General features: G+C 38.9%; 1 protein-coding gene across 3 annotated transcripts in view; it reads left to right on the top strand.

Moving 5' to 3' along the window:
- The window catches only part of phip (pleckstrin homology domain interacting protein), a 198,864-nt gene that overhangs the window by 78,909 nt on the left and 94,330 nt on the right, over positions 1 to 25,625 (top strand). For all 3 annotated transcript variants that reach the window (XM_063040327.1, XM_063040329.1, XM_063040326.1), the window contains exons 9-11: positions 5,989 to 6,089; positions 14,444 to 14,514; positions 23,346 to 23,446. In XM_063040327.1, coding sequence (XP_062896397.1) covers positions 5,989 to 6,089; positions 14,444 to 14,514; positions 23,346 to 23,446 — 273 coding nt within the window. The remainder of the gene's footprint in view (positions 1 to 5,988; positions 6,090 to 14,443; positions 14,515 to 23,345; positions 23,447 to 25,625) is intronic.

Raw genomic sequence — 25,625 nt, 5'->3', positions numbered from 1 at the left:
ATACACCCTGGATATGTATGCTCATGGTATTAAAATGGAACTTGTAACTTCAGCAGAAGCTGACTTTATTTTTACTCAATTTTTGCGATCAGGGTACTGGCAGGGCTAGCATTTATTGTCCAGCCCTCCAGCCCTATTTGCCTTTAAGATGGTGGTGGTGTGCCAGTGTCTTAAATTGCTGCATTCCTGGTGTTGATGATGTCAGAGAGAGAGTTCTAAGATTTAAACCCAGGATTGACGAAGAACCTGTGAGACTTCCACATCAAAACGATGTGCAAGAGAAAAATCTTCTGCTTGGTGGTTTTCCTGTGCACTATTGTCTTTTTCCTTCATGGTGGTAGAAGTTGGGGGCATGGGAGTTGCTGTTGAAGAATCCTTAGATGGTGCATACCACATTCGCTCTGCTGGGATGCTGGGATGTTAAAAGAAATGGTGAAGGAGTTACCAAACAGGCACTCTGCTTTTGTTCTGAACGGTATCCAGCCTCCGAACTCTCCTAGCCTGAGTGTTTATGTGATTGGCCAAATTACATTTCTGTGTAATGGTAACCTGCAGGATATTGATGATGATGATGCCGTTGATTATCTGGGATAAATGGTTGGACTCTCTTGTTGGGAGCGATCAGTAGTTTTCACTTCTGTGGTACAAGTTACCTGCCAGTTTTCACCCCGTGCCTGAATATTATCTAAATGCATTTCCTGCTGTATCTAGGCATGGACTGTTGTGGTGGAGGAGCAGATGGCTTTGGAAGAAGAGAGGCTCTGGCTGAATTTTTGATTTCAGATAGCACCATCCCAACAAGCATGGTTAATTGATTGATTAGCAGGAAGAAGGCAGTAAAGTGGCAGTGATAAGATCATGCATAGCAGATTTGTTGTCCACTGTCATTCTCCGTTGGCTGAGGTGAGGTGACAGATTGCTTGAAGTTTCACAATCCTTTATCCAGAACGATGATGGCAGTAGTCTTGGCTTCCATGTTTCAAATTGGATCTTGCTTGAGAGCAGTCTGAACTTGTGTTGTATATGTTTGAGTTTCCACTGCAGCATTTGGAAGTTGGATGGCTTTTACATTTCCAGTGGTGGAAATTGAGTCAAATTGATCATTAGAAGGTTCGTACTTGCTGAGTTTGCAAGTGCTGAAGTGGAGTTGGCTCAGTGGATTGTTAGGGAATCTGGCTGCTTGTGTTCAGCTGTAGATTCCAGCATGGTGTTGCAACCTCTGGATGAGTTATTTTGCAAGTTTCAGCTGAAGCCCATATCCTCTTAAAGAAGTGCAAGTTAGGTATAATAACCATCAGCTTTTATGGGTATCCACTACTCCTGAAATCTGGAGTTGTGATGCCCTAAACTAATCAGCAGTATGATCATTACTGGCTATCACTTGAAGCACAGAAGAAGGAGGTGACATTGCCTTAAGTGCCCTGCAGCAAAAAGCAGGATGCTGTAGGAACTCAGCAGGCCAGGCAGCATTCAGAGGAAGGATGCCATCCTGAATGTTCGGCTGCCCATTTCCTTCCACAGTTGGAGCTTGACCTTCTGAGTTTCTGTGGCACTTTGTTATTGCTTCAGCTTCCAGCATCTGTTGACTGTGCCTGGTTGAGAAGTTCTGGCTTACAGAACATTGTGATCCTAGCCCATAGCTTCCAACACCATTCAAAGGTGCATTTATTATCAAAATATGTATGCAGTGTACAACTCTGAGATTCATCTTCTCCACACAACTACGAAACAAAGAAAATCAAAGAAAACATCAACCCTCCAAGCACAAAAAAATTGTGCGGACAGAGCATCAAACCCCAAGCACCCATGCAAGCAATAAGCAAATCACGCAAAAGGCACAAGAACATAAAAACCCCAATGCACAAAAAAAGCAAACATTGTGCAAATGACAACCAGAAAGAATGGACAAAAAAAAACAAAATTTAAAGAAAACTGAAAAAGTCCTAGAGAACCACAGTCCAATCTTTAAATCACAGACCCAGAGCTTCAGTAACATCCCCTGACTGCATCGTGGGAGAGAGAGGCCACTGGACACGGGCCTTCCTGCAGGAGCAGCGAGCAAGAGACTGTCACACACTGACACCTTCCAACAACAGCAGCAGTGAGTGAGAGCATTGATGCGCCTTTTGCACTTGCCTCAATGTCTCAGTCTTCCTCAAAGCTTTAATTGGCGATATCAGCGAAAAATGGGGTCGATCATGGGTCCGCGCCTCATTTCGAAACTTTGAGGCCTCATGACCCTTGCCTTCTGGAACCTCCTCAGAGACAGCAAAGTGCCAGATTGCTCAATCAGTCTTCAAACTGTAGATCACAGGCTCTAACAGTAGCAGAAACACATTTAAAATAAAAAGAAGACGTAGAGGAAGTGAAAGAAACAGTTTTGTGGACTACCAGAAAGATGTCGCCTGAAATGATGATGTTCGTTGGTGCCGTCCTGGCTGGAAGTCAGGGTGGAATTCAGTTTGGCTCCTAAGCTCTCTGCAGACGTTTTCAGCTAGAATTTTTTCATATCAGAAATATATGCTTTTGCCTGTCTTATAACTGTTTGAATTTATTACAAACCATTTTTTGTCAAATTTAGATACGGCTACTTGAAGTTCGTGGAAAATTAAATATGTTAATATCTTACTGATTTCTTTCAGTAATTTAATAACAATGTTAATCTGAAACAATTTTCCTCCTGTAAAAAGGAAAACCTTAGCATGAGCCTCATGGGCTTCCTAGATTTCCAATAATAAACATACTTATTTAGTCAATTTGATCATATTATTTGGCGGTTACAATAATTTTTTTTCAGAGATAGAAGCTTCTGATTTTATGGTGCCATAACCTGCCAATGCCCCTTCACCTGTCAGTATAAACTGTTCTGCTGGGCTTAGTAGCTATGCCACAAGTGAAGGCCTGGAGCTGGACTTAGTTGTCAAGAGGTTATTTGAGATGCATGCTATTGGGAGCATTTAATAGGCAGTGAAGGCTCAACCCCACTACCCCCACCCCCAGCTATGACAACCTTAAGAAACTCTTCATATGCTCAGAGAATTCCAAGTTACATAAAATCAAAAAGAACAAGAACTTGTAATATCCTAGGAGAAACAGCAACAGCACAAGGAGAGACCATTTGACCCTTTATAGTCCATGCTACTCTCTGTAGCACAGCAGCAGTCACCACTCTCTCTTGCAGGTCTTTTAAAGAATATAATTGAATCGGCCTTGTTGCTGAGTGTGTCCAGAGCAAACTGTCCAGGAATTTTAAAAAATCAAATTGTATTCCTCATGTAATCTAGTGTTTTTGAACTAATAGTCACCATTTTCTCTATCTCCACAATTTACTTTTTTTTCTAGCCACTACATGATCTTCTTCCTGCTGTCAGCTAAGCAAGTTATTTGATTTTCATTTTGGCCATTCCCTTTGCCTACATGATTGTATGGCCATTTTGCTCCCAGTAGACCCCATCATCTTCCTTATCAAGCTTATAGAAGTCTTTTGAGTTTCCCGATTTGTTATTTGAGTACGTACTTGTATTATCCTTGCTCTTCTTCACATAGGAGTTGTCTAATTAATCTGGTTCTTTCTTGTACAATTAATGTGATTTATATAAAACTGCCCTTGTTCATTCGTTCTTGTCCTTAAAACCACGCTATTTTAAAGGTCATGCATTTTTCACTTACATTTTTGTTTTCGGTCTTTGAATCCAGTTTAACCAGAGCAACTTTCATTCCAGCTTGTATCAGTACAAGGTCCAGACTTGACACATCAACATTTCCTCCTTCCCCCTCCCCCCACCACAGATGCTGCTCAACCTGCTGACTTCCTCTAGTAGTTTGTACTTTTGCTGAGCCCATTAACACTGTCAGTAATTAATTTTACTTTAGAATGCTTCCTTTCCATCTGAAGAACAGCTGCTTTATGCTGTCAGCATCCTTGTAGCCCTTTGGGAATTAATTTTACTCATTTTGAAGCTATGCAAAGTTAACTCTTACTTGCTAAAACATCATCTAATTCATTGAAAGGAAGTGAAACAGAAAATGTTGCAAACACTCAGTTGATCCTGAAGCACTGGTGGAAAGAGAGACAGAGTCACTGTTTCAGGTCAAAGACCCTTCAACACAATTAAGAAAGATAAAATCACTGAAAAGAAGCACGTGTAAATTGTTAGCAGTTTACAGAAAAATAACACCTACACGAAGTGGTTTACTGCAAGGACAGATGAAGAAGTGAAATAGCACATACTAATCCTTTAGCGTGCTGAATGTCATTTGGAACTTGCACGTTTGTTAATTGCTAGAAACTTTGAATGGCCTGTTTCTGTTTTGTATGAAACAGGATGGCACTCTAGTGTAGTGGAGAGCACAACACTGTACAGCACCAGTGATCACTTCACTGATCAGTTCCCACCAGTCTGTGTGAGGAATTTGTACGTTCTCCCCGTATGAGTACACGTTCTCCCACATTCTGTAGATGTGATAGGATTAATGTTCATGAGTTGTGGCGCTGGAAGCGTGGTGACACTTGTGGGCTTCGTCCAGCTCAATCCTCTGACTCTGGCCATTGATGCAAATGGTACATTTCACTGTGTGTTTCAATGTGCATGTAACATCTAATCATATCTACTGCAAATGTAGTATAATAATAATTAATATAAAAAACAGAAGCTACCGGAAATGCTCAGCTGGTCAGGTCACATTCTACAGAAAGAGAAATGAAGTTAATGTTTCCGGTCAGCAACTCCTTATCCCCATAGATCTCTGTATAGTTATCAGAGCAATTGGTTACTTAACCTTCAACCTAGGCCCAAGACCAATCTTCTGCTTGGTGGGTTTGTCATTCTTACAAGATGGATCATGACTATAACATCTTAATTATTTTATCTCCCCAATTCTGACGTCATAATTTTGCCTGTGTTCACATGAACTGGTGGGAAAAAAAATCAATAGATCAAGTGGAATCTGTAGAGGTAAACAGATGGTGAACGTTTTGGTTTGAGATCCTGCATCAAGGATGAATTCATCCAGCGCTTTCTTTTGCACTTGATTCCAACACTAGCACTCTCTTGTGACTTAGATCCTGTGTGTGTTTGCAGTCAGGTGGCTCTTATTTTATTACACATTTTTCTGACTGATTTGCCATTCACCTCCACTGTAAACTTGCCTGTCTAAAACTCTGCTGCCCTATGCAGCCCTGCAGTAAGTTGACCCATCACTCCACTTCTCACTGGTTTATACTGATCCTTGCTCTCCCAACCAATCAAATTTAAAAGTTACCTTGTTGTTTATGCTTCTCATTTCATTGTATGTGGAAACTAATTTCTCAGTGGTTGGCCACCTGTTCTTTATATTAGTATTTTTCTATCAACCTAGATTCCAGTTTACCCACAGCTGATCCATTCTCAACTCACAAACACTCAGTAATAATTTATTTTACATTAGAATGTTTCTTTTAAATCTAAATAAATGTCTGCTTTATGCTATACCTATCCAGTTAGCCCTTTGGGTTTTAATTTTAAATCATCAAAAGGCAGTAAAAATGAAAATGCTAGAAACATTTTGGTGTCTGGATCTTCGGCATTGATTGTGGACATTTGTATCAGTACTTCTGTTTTCAAAAAAAAACCTTGTCTTTAAGTTACTTAACCCAGTGCGGTAGCTGCATTTGAAAGTACTTCCTGGTTGAGATCTTCAGTGCTTATTCATTTCTGCGACTCACTACTTGTATGCATTCATTCCCATTGTCCCTTTTGGAGAGGTTTCTTTATCCTGCTTCACAAATTTCCTTAACTCCTGATTCTGTTTTAAATTCATGATAGCCAGTACATTGTTAGCGAAGACTCCAATCTGGATTCTTAAAGGAACAAGTGGTGAGAAAACCAGATATCTTTATAGCCTCTCCACATAATTATCAATAGCTATAAGCATGTTTTCTATCTTGACAGTGAAATATGCTATTGTATCTTTATCAATACTAACATGTTTAATTTTGATGTTTTCCAGTTTTCGCCAATGTGCACTGGCTCTTTGAGGTTTCTGTCTTCCACAGGGGCAGATGGCACAATTTGTTTCTGGCAGTGGGATGCTGGCATGTACAAATTTAGGTTAGTATGTACTCTTTATTTGATAAAGTATTGTTTAGACCTGTTGGTAATAAGTAATTTAATATTTGTTTAAAAAAATACAAACTGAATAAAAATGTCAATGACCTTGTCCTGCAGCTGCACTCACCACAAAGTCCAAGTGTCTTGGCTATCTTGGCTGCCTTCCTGCTGTGGCAGTTTCATAAAGCTGAGCAACCTGTAACCTATAGCCAAGTGTCTTGGCTTTCTTGGCTGCCTTCCTGCTGTGGCAGTTTCATAAGGCTGAGCAACCTGTAGGTGGCAACTATGTCTCGGGTAGTGGACACTGAGCACTGTGCCCTCACCACTTTGATATCCCTTTGGCAACTTTTGTTGCATTAAGTGTTTACGTGCTTTTAAATGCTGTTGATAAAAACATTTGAAACCAATTGAAATTGATTTAAATATTTACAAAAATACAAAATATGTTTGCAAAGTGATTTCAATTAATACACTTAACTGACAAAAATAGAAATTAATTCAGTTTGGTGATCTGAGTGAATGACTGTGGCTATAATGCATACGTACCCAACCATAGATGGCACGAACGTTGAAGGGTCAAATGTGTACCACTGAGCTCAGATCATTCACGTGTGCTCAGCAGTGGAGTGGCTTCTAGCCTCTAGCTCTACTGACTTCTGCGTTGCAATTCACACATGCTGAAGTCAGGCATGATGTGACCATTATGTGGCAGCTACTCATTGCATTTATGGAAACATCAGCTTCTGAGCAGTACAGTCCACTTCAGTGTGTTCAATAAAACATTCAGATTACTCTCTTTGAAGTCTTTGTTTTTTTTTGCTTTAAACCGAACAACCATTTTCTTGAATTAAGCAATTTTAATACATATCACAGTAAACCACTTAATTAAAAAAAATAAAATCTATATATATATAATAATAATGTAATATATTGATTTAAAGCTGAAATACATATGGATATGTATATCACATGGTACAGCATGATTACTTCCACATTGACGCCGGGGAGGAAAGAAAAGTGGTTATGTTGCTAGATTAATGCTGAGTCCCAAAAATATTGAGATGCATTCAAATCTGAAAATATCAGAAAGGCAATTTAAATTCAGTCATGTAAAGAAATCTAAATGAAATTAAATAATATTAGCATTATGACCAAATGATTATAAAACCATCTATTTCACAAATCTCCTTTATGAAGTGAACGCTGCCTTCCTTATCAGGTGTGGCCAGTATTTGACTCCAAATTCACAGTAATGTAAGCATCTTGTATCAGTTCCTTAAATTTACTCAGTCCATTGCTAATGACTTGAAGCAAAATGCACTTTAAACCACAGAAATTTCAAGAAAGCAGTCATCTTCTCAAGAGTGATTAACAGTGGTCATTAAAATGCTAACACTGCATCTGTTAAAATGTTAACACTGTAACTGATTAAAGTAAACCCCCATATGAAACTGGAAGATAGGGTTGGAAATAGAAAAGGTAGATGGGGTGTATAATCTCTTATAGTTGAAGTTAGTTGATCTTGGAATTGATGCATATATTGAGAATAAATTTCAAAGCATGCTAATAAAAGATTTTTTTGTCGATTAAGTATTTTGAAGAATAGTATGTCTCGATTCCATTAAGAAGTAGTAAACCCCATAATTGTTTTTCCACTCTGAAACTAGTAATTTGCAAGTATTTGTTTTATGTCTTTACGAAGGCTAAACATTTCTATAATAGAGTAGCTCAGCATTTTTTAATATGTAAATTTGTACAGAAGCTTGCTTCTTCCTGGAAAAAAAATACTGTATATTTGTATCAGATCAATGGTGACAATCAATATGCTGAAACTGAGGGGGATGTGTTTAGAATGAAATAGAATAAGAAATTCACACCTCTTAAAATTATTCAAATTCGAATCTCATTGGAATAAGGTTCTAATTCTGGATGAATGCAATTAATGGCATAATTTAGAGTTTATAATTATTCTAAGATGATAATTATATTGAGCATTTTTAAGTTAAAATATTTTATATCTTTAAAAGCTGTGCTGAGCATGGAGATTAATTTTCCGATTTTTTTGTTCTCATGAATCAAGAGCCATGGATATTATTTGTTTTTAACCAATTCTGTGAATACTCCATTCTCGTATAACGACCTAATTAACATTTCACAGACGAAAAGTGAAGGATAAGGAGACTAGAGCATGTGTATATTAAAATTTAAAGTGTCCTTGATAAAATAAGGATTAATGTTTTCCCTGCCAGAGTTAACTCATGACTGCATATTTTGCTTTGGTCATGTGCCTTTCAGGTTTGGATTGGATATTTTTGTTTCAGTTTTCTCATTTTCACTGAATCATTGTGCATTTCTGTACACTTATTTGAAATAACGCTTCCTGAAGTACCACTATAAAAAGTTTAAAATCACTGAATAATGTGATTTTAAATGTTTATGCCTTGGCAGTCAACTTTGAAATGCAACCTACTAACTCCATTTTCTGCCAGCAAAGTAACAGTTACATAGTATTTAGCATTCAGTATTTATACAAACACTTGCAGAAGACATTTTTTTATTACAGAATTCTTATAGTTAAAATTGACATTAATAATCACAGGTAAATGGTAAATCTGTTGATAAATGTTACTTATAACGGAGGTCTGATAACTTTGTTATAATTCTAGGTCTAATATTGCTACATGCTGAACACTGGAAGTAAATGCATTTACCCTCTGCATTTGTGTTTTTTTTTTACTAAACTACGTGTAATTTTATCAAACGTTGGTCCCTAACTTACTTTTTTGTGGTGTCCATTAATGAATTGCTTAAACGCTGAAATGATTATGATACTTCAATTTGAGAAATTAATTTCCAGTTGAAACTATTCAATTCTATTGTTCTTCTGAAATTTATTAGGCTCTTTGCTTTTTTGGCTTGAATAGTTTTTGGACAGATGTTGCATTGAGTGGTTGTTGCTTTTGTTAAACATCAGTGACCAAATAAGTTGTTTTTGGGTACCTAATCGCTTTTGTCTAACTTGACAAATAGCCAAACTGAGCGATGGCCAAAGAACAGTCTTTTTAGGTATTAAGTATCACTGGAAAATTTCCCTTTGAGCTTCAGCTCCAATGATTTGGACTGATTGGGTGGCCTAGCTAATGTGACAGATAAAGTTCTGAAAGGTATGCATGTTAGAAGTTAAGCATGGCTGTCACAAGGCCCACTGTATTAATCAACTTGACATCATTTTTAATTCATTTTAATTTAGTATTATCCAGAAGTAGAGCGGTAAACCAGAACTTGAAAGTTTGTTTTTGCTGATCACCTGACTTGATTTAAAAACATACTGATTTATTTTTGTTAAAAGTTTTGGGCTACTTCTGTTCATGTTTATAACCTTTGCTGGGAAAAGGATGTCAAGATAGCTGTCAAAAAATTTACTACATTAAAGGTAGTATGAATGAAGATTGCAGATTCTAAATGCCCAGTTATTTTAAACTGGTTTATTCAGAGAGGCACTGAATGCACTGTCTACTTCATCAGATATTGCTATTTTATTGTCCTGATATAAAGCAAAGTAATTCAATATTGCAGAGAGATTGATGCATGGGTTTAACTTAGTGTTGAGTGTCTTGCTTTCTAATGGCTTTTGAAGTTATTACAGGGGGATTCAAATGAACTGGCACTACTTCAGTTGTTTGGCTGTACTTCCACGAATCAGTTTGCAGCTTTTTTGTTGAAGTAAAACTTATATAGATATTTTTTGAGATTTGTGCATGGTAGACACAGGGATAAAAAAAACATTCTCAACTCTAATCAGAAAGTTCTGGGTTGGATTCCTCCACTTGGGATTTGAGCACAAAATTTCATCAAAGCAGTGCTTAACAGAACATCTTTTCGTGCAGATGAAATACTAAACCCTCCAATGAGTCAATCTTTATCAGGTAGATATAAAAGTACTAATGGTACTGTATTGAAAGCAGATGTGAACTCATGACCAATAGGTGTGTATCTCAACCAAACCTTAAAATTACACGGTTATTATAACATGGCTGTTTATAGGACCTTATTAGACACAAAGTGCAGCAGTAATAACAAAAGTCCATAAGTTGCCAGTACACTACTGTGCAAAATCTTGTGGTTGTGAAAGGTGATAAATGAAGATTTTTCATATTTTCAAGCCCAGCAAGTACTTGTGTGTGAATAAGTAGCCATCACCAAGAATCAAACAGAGCCCTTGATGATTATAAAAAAGCAAGAAAAGAACTCATGGGAATTTGGGAAGCCAGGAGGAGCCATGAAGAATCCTTGGAAAGTAAGATTAAAGAAAATCCAAGGCATTCTGTACATATATCAAGAGCAAGAGGAAAACTAGGGAGAGGGTGGAGTACTCGAGGATAAACGGGGAAGAAATTTGCTTGGATGTGGAGGATATGGGTTAGGTCCTTAATGAGTCTTTACATTAGTATTTACTGAGGAGAGTGATGTGATGGATAGGGTGATCAGTTCTGAGCATATTGATATGTTAGGCATTTTGAGGTAAAAGAAGAGGTAGTGTTGGATATCTTAAGAGCATTAAGGTGGGTAAATCCCCAGAGTCAGATGGGATATACCCCAGGCTATTGAGAGTGGTAAGAGATGAGATTTCTGGGACCTTGACCAATATCTTCGTGTACTCGAGCCAGAGGCAAGGTTCTAGAGTACTGCGAACAGCTAAATTTGTTCCTTATGCAAGAAGGAAAGGGAATAATTCTGGAAACTATACTGGAGAGAATTTTTAGGGATAAGATTTATGAGCATTTGGAAAACCTATGACCTAATTAGCGAGCTAGCATGACTTTGTGTGGGGCAAGTCATATCTTACAAACTTGATTGAATATTTTGATGAGATGACGAAGGTAATTGATGAAGGTAGAGCTGCAAATGTTGTCTATATGGATTTTAGTAAGATGTTTGATGACATCCCTCATTGGAAGCTCATCTAGAAGATTAAGATGCATGGGATCCATGGTGAATTGGCTGGTTAGATTCAGAACTGTCTTGTCTGTAGAAATTAGTGGTTGAAAGGATTTATTCTGGCTGGAGCTATGTGATTAGTGGTGTTCTGCAGGCTCTGTATTATGTCCTCTGCTGTGAATGATGTATCTGAATGATCTGGATAAAAATGTAGATAGGTGGGTTAGCACGTTTACAGATGATACATAGATCGGTGGTGTTGTGGATAGCGTAGAAGAGTGGCAAAGAATACAATGGGATATAAATAAGTTGCAGGTACGTGTGGAGAAATGGCACATGGAGCTTAACCCGGCCAAATATCAAATGTTGTACCTTGGTAAATCAGATGCTAAGAGACAGTACACTATAAAAGGCGATCCTTAACAGTCTTGATGAACAGAGGGACCTTGGGTCCAGGTTCATAGCTACCTGAAAGTGGTTACACAGATTATAGTGTGGTTAAGAAGGCAAATGGCAATAGTTGCCTTAATTAGTTGAGACATTGAGTTCAAAAGTCAGGAAGTTGTATTGCAGCTTTATAAAATTCCAGTCAGGCTGCATCTGGAGTATTACATACAGTCCTGTTTGCCCCCTCATAGACTGAAGGATGTTGGGTCCTTGGAGTGGGTGCAGAAGAGGTTTACAGGATCTTGCCTGGATTAGAGGGCAGGTGCTATATTGAGAGGTGGGACAGACTGGGGTTGTTTTCTTAGGAGTGGCGGAGGTTAAGGAGAAGATCTGACAAGTTTATAAGGTTCTGAGCGACATTGATGGAGTAGACAGACAATATAATTTTCAAGTATTGAAATGTTTAATACCAGGTGAGCTGGGAGGGGGTAATTTCAAAGGAAATCTGAGGGACATGGAATGTGCTGCCTGGGATGGTGGCAAAGGCAGAACAATTAGAGACTTTTAAGAGATGTTTAGACAGGCACTTGAACGTGTGGAAAATGGAAGAATATGGGCATTTGATAAACTAATTTAATTGGTTTGGCACAGCATTGTGGGCTGAAGGCCTGTTCCTGTGCTGTACAGTTCTATGTTCCATGTTAAGCCATTTAATTTTATTAATATAATGGATCCCCCCCCCCACTTTTTCTTTAGAATATCTATGAAATATTAGTGCATTTGAACACACTATTTGATAAAGTATCACTTAGTTATCAACCAAAGCATCTTTTCAGGGCTGGAAAATATATTCTAAATAACTGCTAGACTTTGCTTCAAATGCACAATGATGCATTGAATGTCATTAGAAACAGTGAAGTTGTGTACAGAGCTGGGTAGTTCTTAAAAGATTAGGTTCTGCTTGAAGTGTAATTCTCAGGCTCTAGAATTTTGATCTCACCTTTTAAAATGAAGTTTAAATTGAAGATGTTAAAATATATTTGCATTCGGTGCCCTGATGTACTTAGGGATTTTTTTCCAGTAATTTTGTTGATACTTGTGGATTTTAGTTTTATCCAGACTTTTAGTTGAAGTTTTAACTTATTGGTAGCTTTTTATGATGCATTATTTAAGTATTGAATTTGGTGCACTAGCATCTTTGTGGAATGAATTAATCAGATATTGTATCGGCAATGATGTTAATACATAAGCAGTGATTACTCGTGGAAGTGAGCCAAGCAGGCAGGTTGTGACCTTGGGCACTTTGTAGTACTGATATGATAAAAGCAACCCACAAAGGATGTCTTGGTTGATAACTGTGTGATACTTTGATTGTCAGATAGTGTATACACATCTACTAATATTTTGGAGATCAGCATCTCAGCTAGTGCCCTCACTTAACCTCAGATAACTGGACATGGAATCAGCAACAGGAAGGGCAGGCCAGCCTCCCATCCCACTAGTGCCATTTGAATGGATTTGTTGATGGTTGATTTCTTCAGTGTGGTTGGTATGGTATTACATATATTGGTATCATGGTAGTTGCTTCACGTGCATCAATTTACAGGGAACAACGTGACAAAGGCTGCTGGGCATCTTTGTGACTTGGCACAAATTTGTTCAACATCACTTCATTATTTCTTATAAGTGGAGAGATGAACAGTTACTGAGGCTTGGTGTGCAGGTGGTAGAATGTAGCATTTGTATGCATTCACTGATTTTGAACACCTGTGTGAGGTTAGTGAACTTTTGTAATGCCACATTGAAGTTAATAGAGGTGTGCTTCTGCCCTGGAACTCTGCAGCTGTCTGCTTCCACTGCTTGCCTTTTATTTTTGGCTTGCACCTCATTCTTTTGTGGTACCACAAGACATTAATTTTCTGCCCCAGTAACACTTACAGTTTCTGAAAGCCATGAAATGTCAGCTGTCTCCATTGCATTAATTTTCCTGGGGTCACATTTGACCACAAGATATCGGAGTGGAATCAGGCCATTCGGCCCATTGAGTCTGCTCCACCATTTCATCATGACTGATCCAATTTTCCTCTCGGCCCCAATCTCCTGTCCTCTCCCCGTATCCCTTCATACCCTGACCAATCAAGAATCTATCACCTCTTGACTTGGCCTCCACAGCTGCCTGTGACAAAGAATTCCACAGATTCACCACCCTCTGGCTGAAAAAGATTTGCTCCCTTTCTCAAGCCACAAATTGCTCCAGCCACAGCTTACGACAGTTTTGTACCCACCATATCTCCTTCTCCACCCCCCCCCCCCCCAGTGTTACCATTGTCAATGGTTAGCTGTATGTGACTTGTTCGGTTTAAGTTGACCTGGTCATTCACACAGTTTTTGTTCCCTTTTGATATGATGAGTCAGTTGTTCAGCCCTAGCTGGAATCATTGTAATGAGTAGGAGGCACTGTATTGGTGCTGTACCTGTACTTGGATAGTTTTCCCTTTGCAATGCTCGCTATCATTTTTGCAGGTTCCTATTTTTATTTGCTGTAATGGTTAGCATGCTTCTTTATGGTGTTCTATTGTGCTTCCATGATTACTTAATTAAAGAGAGATGCATTTGTCTTGCCAGTAATGTGGTGTTTATCTTTGAATTGTTTCTTCAAGTTCACATTCAAGTCCACATTTACGAAGCAGTTACAGTTTTTTAATAGCTAAACATCCTTTTGATTTAAGATCTTTTTCAAGGAAGCCATTTTGACATTAGTTTCATGGTGTCCTATTTCTGCAGCATAATAATTATTGTAATGAGTGAGCTCTTTAAAGTCAATGTCAAATTTACATAAAATTAAAAATCTCCTGAGTCAGTCATACTAATTATTGCTGCCTGTGTCAGCTTCTAGTTTTAATAATATTAACCTCCAGGAGGAGAGCAAGTGCACACCAACGTAAAAGTGAAATATTTCAGTTTTTAGCAGCTGTTTAAGACGAGAGTAATTACAATCATATCTTAATGTTGTTCTATTTTTACTACAGTCATCGACCAATTAAATTTACTGAGCGCCCAAGGCCAGGGGTCCAAATGATCTGTTCTTCTTTCAGTGCTGGTAAGTGACATTTATCATTATTAATATTTAAGAATTGGTGGTAGTAATTATTTAAGTTTCAACATGAAGGAAGATCTCAAATTAATATGCCTGCATAATTCAGAAAGTGCATATTTAAAAAGAAAAGATGTTCAGATTATCAAGAATACTGGCTCTGTGAACAGTTGATTCTGTAAATAGTATATTCTCAAGTAGTTTAATTTTACTTTTGTTGGTGAAGCTAATTACACGAGTTTTGGAATATTGTAAGGGTCTCTAGTTTGTCCCTTACACCCTCATGTTGTCAACACCCGAATCAAAAGAAAATATCCACTTACTAATCTTTATTCTGGTCTTCATGTTAATATTTCTGCATAATATTGATGAGTTTTCAAAGGTATGTTTTTTGCTTGCTATTAACATGGTTTATGCAAAACTTGTAAATTAATAGCTCAGAGAACAGTGTATGATAACTAGCTTGGTTTAAGAACACAGATGAGCTCAGCAAAGTCAGAATCTCACTTGTGACTGTAATTCTGAACTTAATTTGTAGGAAACATATATTCTAAGAATCCATTTAAAATTTGCTAGTTATTGGATACTTGCTTCAATACCCGTGTGTGCAGATGTGAGATTGGAAGTGAAGTATGGGTGAAAAAAGTAATACTAACAGAGGCATTTTATATCTGGAAACACAAGCAGACAGTATGACAATTCAAGTTCAGTTTATTGTCATTCAACTGTAGACATCTTTACTGTCAAATGAAACAATGTTCCTCCGGATCAAAGTACACAACACAGTATATATAACTCATAACACATCAAAGGTTCATCTCTGAAAAACCTCTTCTCTAGTTAGTCATCAAACCAAGAAAGAAAAGAATGGCAGCAGGACAATCAACCCCCAGATCCTCCTCCCTGCCCAAAAAAAACAAACTAAAACGGAATAGGCACATCAACCCCCAAATCCTCCTCCCCCGCAAACAAAAAAATGAGAACGATCAGGCAAAAATCACAGAGTCTAAGAAACTATAGGACTGAATAGCTTATACCAGAAATCAAAAGGCAGTCTCTTCTTTTTCCCGTAGCAGAGCAATCCTACCAGCGATCAAAAGGCAGGCAGCTGGTGCTCACTTACTGCATTCGCCTCAATGTTTCTCCCTCGTCGCTTTACTTGACGAATACAACACATAAAATAATATAACCACAAATAAATTAAATAACAAGGTGCATACGACACAAGAAAAAAGATGAACAGTGGAACGCTACCTGCAGATTGTATGTGATGAGACCTGGGTAGCCGGGACTTCAGTACTCTTATGGCCTGAGGGAAGAAGCTGTTTCCCATCCTAACAGTTCTTGTCCTAATGCTATGATACCTCCTACCTGATGGTAGGGTGTCAAAGAGATTGTTGGATGGATAGGAAGGATCATTAACGATGCTAATAAGGGCTCTGTGTTTGGAACTCTCCTGATAAATATCTCCTAATGGGTGGAAGTGGGGCCTTGATCATCCTGTCAGTAGTTTTTGAAATCATTTACAGGGACTTTTGGTCAGATGCTTTGCAATTCCCGTAGTAAATGGTGATGCAGCTGGCCAGGACACTCTTGATGGTGCTCCTATAAAAATTGGTTGAAATGTTGGGAGGACGGGAAGCCTCACTTACCTCAGTCTCCTCAGGAAGTGGAGATGCTTATGTACTTTCTTGACCAAAACGTTGGTGTTGAGGGATCAGGTGAGATTGTCCATTCTGTGCACTCCATGACACTTGGTGCTGTGAACTCTCTGCATGGAGGAATCATGAGGAGTGGTCAACCTGTACTTTCCTAAGGTCCACAGTCATCTCTTTGGTCTTGTCCACATTGAGACTCAAGTTGTTGTGTTCACACCATTTTACCAGCCACTCTCTGTACCCAGTTTCGTTGTTGTAAATGAGGCCAGCCATTGTTCTGGGTAGAAAAGTGCACATTCATACGTGTATTATTTCTTATTCACGATGATTCTGGTAGTATTGTGGATGTAGCTTCCACAGGATAAAGAATAACAGGGATAGTATTTACAACTTCAGGTATGCTTTCTGACTTTAAATGCACGATATACACTCAATCACAATCAACAGCAACACACACAAAATGCTGGAGGAACTCAGCAGACCAGGCAGCATCAATGGATAAAAGTACAGTCGATGTTTCGGGCCATAGCCCTTCGGCAGGAATCAATGGTCATTTTATTAGGTACACCTGTACTCCTGCTCGTCAATGCATTTATCTAATCAGCCAATCATGTGGCAGCAACTCAATGCATAAAAGCATGCAGACATGGTCAAGAGTTTCAGTTGTTGTTGAGACCAAACATCAGAATGAGAAATGTGACCTAATTGGCTTTAACCATGGGATGATATTGGTGCTGGATGGGGTGGTTTGAGTATCTCAGAAATGGCTGGTTGCCTAGGATTTTCACATACAACAGTGTCTAGAGTTAACAGAGAATAGTTTGGAAAAAAAAACAAAAGACATCCAGTGAGTGGCGGTGCTGTACATGAAACTGGCTTGTTGTTGAGAGAGGTCAGAGGAGAATGGCCAGACTAGTTCAAGCTGACAGGAAGGTGACAGTGACTCAAATATTAACATGTTACAGCAGTGGTGTGTAGAAGAGCATCTCTGAATACACAGCATGTCAAACCTTGAAGTGGACGGTGCTACAACAGTAGAAGTCCACCCTGGGTTCCATTTCTCTACCTAAAATAGCAGGCATTGAGTGAAAATTGTGGCTTTATTTGTTATATATTTGATAGAGATGTACATATCACTAGCTGGGCCAGAATGTTTGATACTTCCAAATTTCCCTGGGATGGTTTGATATTTCCATGCTCAGAGTCCAATAACCTGGATGGGTGATTAAAGACATCCGCAGTCCAGGCCTCTGCTGTGCTGTTGAAGGCCGTAAACATGTACAGGTGGTCCTGAAGTTGAAGTCTAATGGCTGGAGGCCAGTCCTGGAGTTGGGGGACTTCGCGCTTGTATGGGTGGGTGGGTGGGAGGGAGGAAAGGGGCTTATTTTGCTGTTGTTGCTTTGTTACTTGTTGTGCCCTGTGTGGTTCTGCTGAGCATTACCGCCATGCTAAGTTAGCTCCAGAATGTGTGACGGCACGTGTGGGATACTCCCAGCACGTGCTAGGTTGTGTTGGTTGTTGCCACAAACAATGCATTTCATTGTATGTTATGATGTACATGTGATAAATAAATCGGAATCTCACCATCCGAAATGTCATTTAGTAACTTTTCATTTTGCTCTTGGAATTGGGCTGTGATACTTTGCTTGCATTTGGACCACACTAGTCGATGCCATTTCTTGATCGATGAGGCAGGCATTTACAATAATTTCGCACTTTTGTTTTTAACATTACAGATAATCAGCTTCATATTCCAGATGTAATTAATTACTTGAATTAAAATTCAGAACCTGAATCAAGAGGTTATAGCCTCACTTTTGTGTTATCATAGTCTCACTTTTATTGATGATGCACAAAACTACGTCAAGAAATTTGGACCTACAGCTTCTCACTGTGTTGTCTTGACTTTCCACATTTTTGCTTTGCTGCTTGTGAACATTTGAACGTTGGATTCCATGGTCATTCATATGTCATGGCAAAGTAGATTCTAAGGCTTGAAATTAAATCAATGATAGATTGGCAATAAACAGGAGGATAATCTGTCAGGGTTCTGAAACAGCTATTCAGATCGTTGCTTTTATAAGCTAAACACTGAAACAGCGGTATTAGCATCTGTTCCAAGCAGTGTGGTATTTGGAAATTATAAAATTTTTCATATTATTAAATAGTTTACATGCACTAATTCATTTTCTCCTATGCCTTCCATCATGAAATGAAATTGCCAATTACTTCCAAAAAAAATCTAAATCCTATTATCCCATTCCATTTTATTACACATTGGATTGAGAAAGAGAGCCTCTTGTTATTTTACTGTTTCAGTAGTATCAGGTTACTTCATTCCTGCATGTATTTCAGGTGTGCTGCTAGCCCATTTATCCATTCATAGTTTGCACATTGTGCAATTATATGTAGCGTGAACTGTTTTCAGCCCATCAGGCTATTGTTTATAGCCCATTCATATACTGTTTCTCATTTATAGTTGTGTCCTTAGCCCTCGAGGCTTCAATGAGATTATCTGTTTTTATGTTGACTGTTTACTTGAATCCTCCCAGGATTGAACTGGCAGATCCTTTGTTTTAACCTGGTCTCATGGCTCTCTTTACATTTGGCGAAGTGTCCTGTCATACTCATGGCTATATTTTTACGCAGTTCCTGACTGCGTCATATCTTAAGACTGGAATTTCTTGTATTAACTTTTAATTGCATATTACAATCTATGGCCACTTTATTAAGTACATCTGTACACCTCGTTAATGCAAATATCTTATCAGCCTATCATGTGGTAGCAACAGTACCTAAAAGCACACAGCCATGGTCAAGAGATTCTGTTGTTGTTCAGGCCAATCATCAGAAAGAGGAAGAAATGTCATCTAAGTGACCTTGACCATGGAATGATTGTGGGCATCAGATCGTGTGGTTTGAGTATCTCAGAAAATGCTAAAATCCTGGGAATTTTCACATACAATAGTCTCTGGAGTTTAAAGAGAATGGTGCAAAAATAAACCAAAAAAATTCTAATGAGCACACTTCTGTGGGCAAAAGCACCTTGTTAATGAAAGGAGCCAGAGGAGAATGGGTAGACTGGTTCAAGTTGACAGGAAGGCAACAGCAGCTTAAATAAACATGTTACAACAGTGATGTGCAGAGGAGCAACTCTGAATGCGCATGTCAAGCCTTGATGTGGATGGGCTACAGCAACAGAAGACAATGAACATACACTCAGTATCCATTTAATTAGGTACGGGAGTGTACAGTGATATTAAAAAAATAGATTAGAGGTTGTGATTTATATATACTCCATTTGTCCATCCCTCCTGATTGGTTAGTCCTCATTCAAACCTGATTGGATGAGGACTAACCAATCAGGAGGATCAGATGACGGGGATTATATATACCACCAGACTAGACATGTCTAGGCATCAGCCCTGATGAAGATGGCAGAGTTTGTCATCGAAACATTGCTTAAAATCAATATCTGTACCTGCTGGTAGCCCGAGAAGAGTTTATTCATTAAGCTTTTTAATTACTCATTTCCAGTAAATCTCTTTTGTTTTAAGTTTAATATTTCTTTCCTATTGGAACTTCATTTGAAGGATCTAGAACTTCTAATTCAAATGATTCTGGCAGAATTGCTAGATTTTTTTGAAATCATCTTTGGTTAGTGATGTTTTGGTACACACATCCATCATTTGTCGAACTGATAGGAATTACTTCATTTGATGATTGCAAAATTGTTCAAGCAGATGTAGATTGAAGAACAAACATTGTCCAGGTAATGAAGATGTAAAATCAGTCCATCTGCAACAAACATTTAATTGGCAGTGAAGTTCTGTTATATTGATATCTGAGAACTCATTCCTCATGTTTATTTGATATGGTGCAAACTAATTAATAGTGTTCCATTTGAAACATGCTACATCAGAGATTCTGAAGCCAGGAAGAATATTCACCTAACCATTAGATCCAAACATCTACTCTGCCAAATCTTACCTATATCCAGGAAGAAAGAAAACAATCAAAATTAGGCTGTTTACCAATAATTGGATCAATCAGTAATTTGCTAATTTGCTTACTGTCCATTATGTCACCAGCGTTTAGGGCAGCAATGAAGGTCCACCATCTCTGGTGGTGTTCGGGGCTTCCTTCATCATGTCAGTAGTTTCCTCTTGGTTTGCTTTCAGTCATGCAAGTCCCAGATGGAGACTCAGGATGCACTCAGATGTAGAAGGATTCTTCATTGCTGTTTTTGTAAAAAATTTTTTTTTACCAGTCAGGGCTGTTAGCCCTGAGCTGAACCCCCTGAACCTGGAGTACCAGTGGACCACTCTCAGTGTGGCTTCTACCCTTTAACGTGTGTGGCATGGGTGACCTTGCCAAGAGTCAAAGCATAATACCTTGATTCCAGCCAATGTAGCTTTCTGGGTCATTGAGACATGCAAGTCTCCACACCATGACAAGGTTCTTGCAGGAATCAGTAATTTAAACTATAATTAAATTGATAGTCATTGTAGCTTGCCCTGAAGGACACAGTGGTGGCTCAGAACTCCAGTGACCTGCATTCAGTCTTCAATTTCGCTGTATATGTGGAGGTTTCTCATTTGCTCTGTGACTATGTTGATTTCTTCCAGGTGCTCCTGTATCCAAAAAATGTGCAGGTTGATAGGCTATTTGGTCATTTTAAATTGTTTCTACTGTGTAGGTAAATGGTGGAATCCTGAGAAAATTGATGGAAATTCAGGGAGAATAAAATGGGATTTGTGTAAGTAGGTGATTAGTGGCATAAGGGTGTGTTTCCTTGCTGTCTGATTCTCCATGAAATTATAAATATCTAATAAATAGTGCAGTAAATGTGCAGACTAAAATGCAGATGTATTTGGGAAGTGCAGCACTATACATTTGTCATCATTTTATAAACACTGATGACACGAGACTACAGATGCTACAATCTGGAGCAGAAATCTGCTGAAGGAACTGAATGGGGGGTTGTGGGCAGTGTTCCCTCTAATTTGTAATGACCAGTGTGCACAAAAATCCTGTGCTATGCAACTTTTTGCCCAGTGGCAGCAACACATGCGCATTGAATAATTTCTTCAATAAAAACGGTGTAAATAACCTAGTTCTGAAATCTGCGGACAAATCATCGCAAACTCCACGTTGTCAACACCATCCGCATCACAAATGGGGAAAGGAAATGTGATTGTGTGTACAATTGTGAAATATACTTAACATGGCCAATGAGGTAGAGGGTGATAAATTTTTGTGCGTAGTTTCAATTCCTTTGTGCGCACACCTCAGAGGGAGCATAAGTGGTGGGGGGAGAAATTGCCAATGTTTTAGGTCAGGGTTTCTGATTCAGGGATTTGACCTCAACTTTGACAATTTCTTTGCACCCACAGATGCTCATCGACCTGTTAAATTTTTGGAGCAGATTATTGTTTTTGGAAACTGATTTTATCTAAACTCTTTTCTCTGACGTACTTAATACTTTATTGTCGCCAAACAATTGATACTAGAACGTACAATCATCACAGTGATATTTGATTCTGCGTTTCCCGCTCCCTGGAGTACAAGTCGATAGAAAATATTAAAAATTTAAATTATAAATCATAAATAGAAAATAGGAAATGGAAAGTAAGGTAGTGCAAAAAAACCAAGAGGCAGGTCCGGATATTTGGAGGATACGGCCCAGATCCGGGTCAGGATCCGTTCAGCAGTCTTACCACATTTGGAAAGAAGCTGTTACCAAATCTGGCCGTACAAGTCTTCAAGCTCCTGAGACTTCTCCCGGTCATGTCCTTGATTATCCTGGCAGCACTGCTCCAACAGCGTGCGGTGTAAAGTGAGTCCAAGGAAGGAAGATTAGTTTGTGTGATGTGCTGTGCCGTGTTCACGATCTTCTGCAGCTTCTTCCAGTCTTGGACAGGACAACTTCCATACCAGGTTGTGATGCACCCTAGAAGAATGCTTTCTATGGTGCATCTATAAAAATTAGTGAGGGTTTTAGGGGTCAGGCCAAATTTCTTCAGTTTTCTCAGGAATATTTGTATAGTTTGCCATAATTGATTTTTACATTTCTGAGCATATGATGCAGAAATCAGTTCCATTTTTGGACCCCCACCCCCACCCCAGCATAATGTTTTCAAAAGCCAACAACTTATTTTAATTGCATTTGAGCTGAGGCTGCACAAGCTGTGCAAACTATTGGATGACATTTTGAAGCCGAGACAGTGATGCTGTAAAATACCTGCATTATTTCATTAAATAGAATTACCATTAATTTCAAACCCTGGGAAATTTTCACTGTTGTAGTGGCAGAATTAGAAAGGAGATGCCTGCTTCAATAAACGTGCATGGGAAAGAACAGGATGTGATAGAAGACTGATGATTTCCCTTGAGTACTAGTACAGATGAAGTAGAATGAGATTTTTATGTAACACAACCTTTCATAGTGTTGGTCGTATTAGTTGCAGCATACAGTCCCTGCTGTCTTCAGTCTAGTTCTCCCACCTGGTTCTTCACAACTTTGTGATTTACTTTATTTTCTTTTATTTTAATTTAGGGATACAGCACAGAATAGGCCAAAGAGCCACACCACCCATCAATCCCTGATGGCCCCATTTAAACCCTAACTTAAGCACAGGACAATTTACAATGACCAATTAATTTATCTGGTACGTCTTTAGACAATGGATGGAAAGCAGAGAACCTGGAGAAAACCATGCATTCCACAGAGACTCCTGACAGAGGAAGCCAGGACTGACTCGGAATCACGATACCCCGATCTGTATCGCATTGCGCTAACTGCTATGCCACCATGGAGCACTTGTACACTGTCAAAGATAGTTGTTCAGTTAGCTACGGTTAATTCTAACCTGTATGCTTATTTATGCATAATCTTGGCCAAAATATTTTGATGTGGAAGTCATTGTTACCCTTCTCGGCTTAATGGTTCCCACTTTTACCATGATCAACATCCAAGATTGAACTGAGAAAGAGAAGGCGATGAAAAATGTGATTAGGATTATTTTTATGAGCTAATTGTTGTTTACTTAACTTGCAGGTAAAAGGCCAAACAAGCCAGCTGTTTCTGTCATTGTTTATATTTTGTGAAGGATGATAATTACAATAATTCACTTTTGGATACAGTAGATACTGACATTTGTCTCTCTTCCTTTACAGGTGGAATGTTTTTGGCAACGGGGAGCACAGATCACATTATTCGAGTTTACTATTTTGGTTCAGGGCAACCTGAGAAAATCTCAGAATTGGAGTTTCACACTGTAAGTGCTTTTTTGAAACAGTAAAAATATGTTTGATTGTTTTATACTGAGTTAAAATTATAATATTTAGATTATGAAGACACGCAGTCCTCTTTTATTATCGTTTAGAAATGCATGCATTAAGAAATGATACAATATTTTCTCTGGTGTGATATCACAAAATACAGGACAGACCAAGACTGAAAAATACTAACAAAACCACATAATTATAACATATGGTTACAACAGTGCAACAATACCATAACTTGATGAAGAACAGTCCATGGCACAGTAAAAAGTTCAAAGTCTCTCAGATGTCCCACATCTCACGCAGACGGGAGAAGGAAGAAAACTCTCCCTGCCATGCCCGACCACAGTCCGACTCTGAGTCATCCGAGAACTTTGAGCCTCCGATCAGCTCTCCGACACCGAGTACCGAGCACCATCTCTATCCGAACGATTCGACCTCAATCTCGGTCGCCAGTGGCATGCAAAGCCGGAGATTTTGGGGCCTTCCCGCGGAAGATTCTCAATCGCCCAGTAACAGTGGCAGGGAACCTGCGTTTCAGAAATTTCTCCAGATGTTCTTCTGTGCTTTCACGTCTGCCTCCATCATATCAGAATTGTCCATGGCCCCTATTTAGCAGATACGATATCATTTTCACCGGAGGGCTGCGCGCATGGCGCGCTATCGCCTTCTTCCTAACACATATTTAATATGTGTTAAATATAACAAATCACTAAGCTGTACTTTTATTTTCTCACAATCAAGTAATTTATGAACAGGTCCTAGCCTTTTCCCTGTAATGGTCAAAGTGATGCTCCAAGTACATGCCTAATTATCTTTTGAAACTTTCAATGAAATGTGTTTTTACCACCCTTTCAGTTAGTGCAACTCAAATGTTTTACATTCCTTGATGTGAAAGTATATCTCCTAATTACCTTTCTAGCTCTTTTGCCAATTTATCTTTGGCATCTGGTTGACGCCCTTCTTGCCAAAAGGAACAGTTGTTCTCTGCTTGCTCAGTCGAAATCTGTCATAGTCCATAGGGCCTATATATTCAAATCTCTGCATATGCTTGTCTGTTCTGGGTAGATTAATCTCTGCTTCAGGACTGTTTTGAATGGACTACATCCTGGTGGCACTGACACCAATCATCATGAAGTGATTTGAATGGCTGGTAATGGTACAGATCAAAAATTCCATCCCTTCCACACTGGACATTCACCAATATGCTTACCGACAGAACTTCGCTATGACAGAGGCACATCTGTTATGCACCTGGCCCTGACACACCAGGAAAACAGGACACTCTTGTCAGAATGCTGTTTCTGGATTTCAGTTGAGGTTTCAACACTGTTGTCCCATGGTGAACAAACTCCCACTGGGTATTGGACTTTGAACCTACAGACCTCTGATAAGTCAGGCTGCTGAACCGCTCCTCCCTCCCCATCATGGGTTGCCCTCTCCCTTCTGGAACTGTGTGCTAAGTCCATTACTGTGCACTCTGCTCAGACACAACTGTGGTTCAGCACTTAAATAATCAGGTTATTGATCTCAGGACAACTCACACCCCTTCTTATATTGGTAGCACAGCAGTGGAAACTCTGAGCGGTTTCAAGCTCTTGGAAGTACACATCTTGCACAATCTCTCATGGTCCCAGAACACATTCTGCACAACTCATCAATAACTCTACTTTCTGAGGAGGCTGCAGAGAGCTGATTATGCGCATCTATACTCGGGTTCTTCTACAAATGTGAATAGAGAGCATCCCAACATACTGCATCCCTGATGGTACAGAAACTGCTCAGTGCATCACCGGCATCATCTTACCTGCCATGACAGACATACATACAGAAAGCTGCTAGATAAAGGTCACTAACATCATGAAGGATATCACCAGACTCAAAAACCGTTACTTTCCCCAAGCAGTAAGGCTGATCAACACCTCTGCCCACTAACTCCTCCCCCATAACCCCCCATCACAACTACTTTATCGTTTCCTGTGAAAGTCACCTTGTAGAAAGACACTCTTGTGTCTGGCATCACCTTATGGACATACAATCAATCTATATTTATAAGTTTCTTTTGCATTTATTTTTTTTATTAATAGGTTCTTTACCTTATTGTGTTTTTTTTATGCTGCCTTGGATATGGAGTAACAATTATTTCATTCGCCTTTACATTTGTGTACTGGA

The sequence above is a fragment of the Mobula hypostoma genome, chromosome 2 (genome assembly GCF_963921235.1).
Source record: "Mobula hypostoma chromosome 2, sMobHyp1.1, whole genome shotgun sequence".
Classification (NCBI taxonomy): Eukaryota; Metazoa; Chordata; class Chondrichthyes; order Myliobatiformes; family Myliobatidae; genus Mobula; species Mobula hypostoma.
Note: the sequence above shows the minus strand (reverse complement) of the source record. Positions and strands in the feature narration are given on the sequence as shown.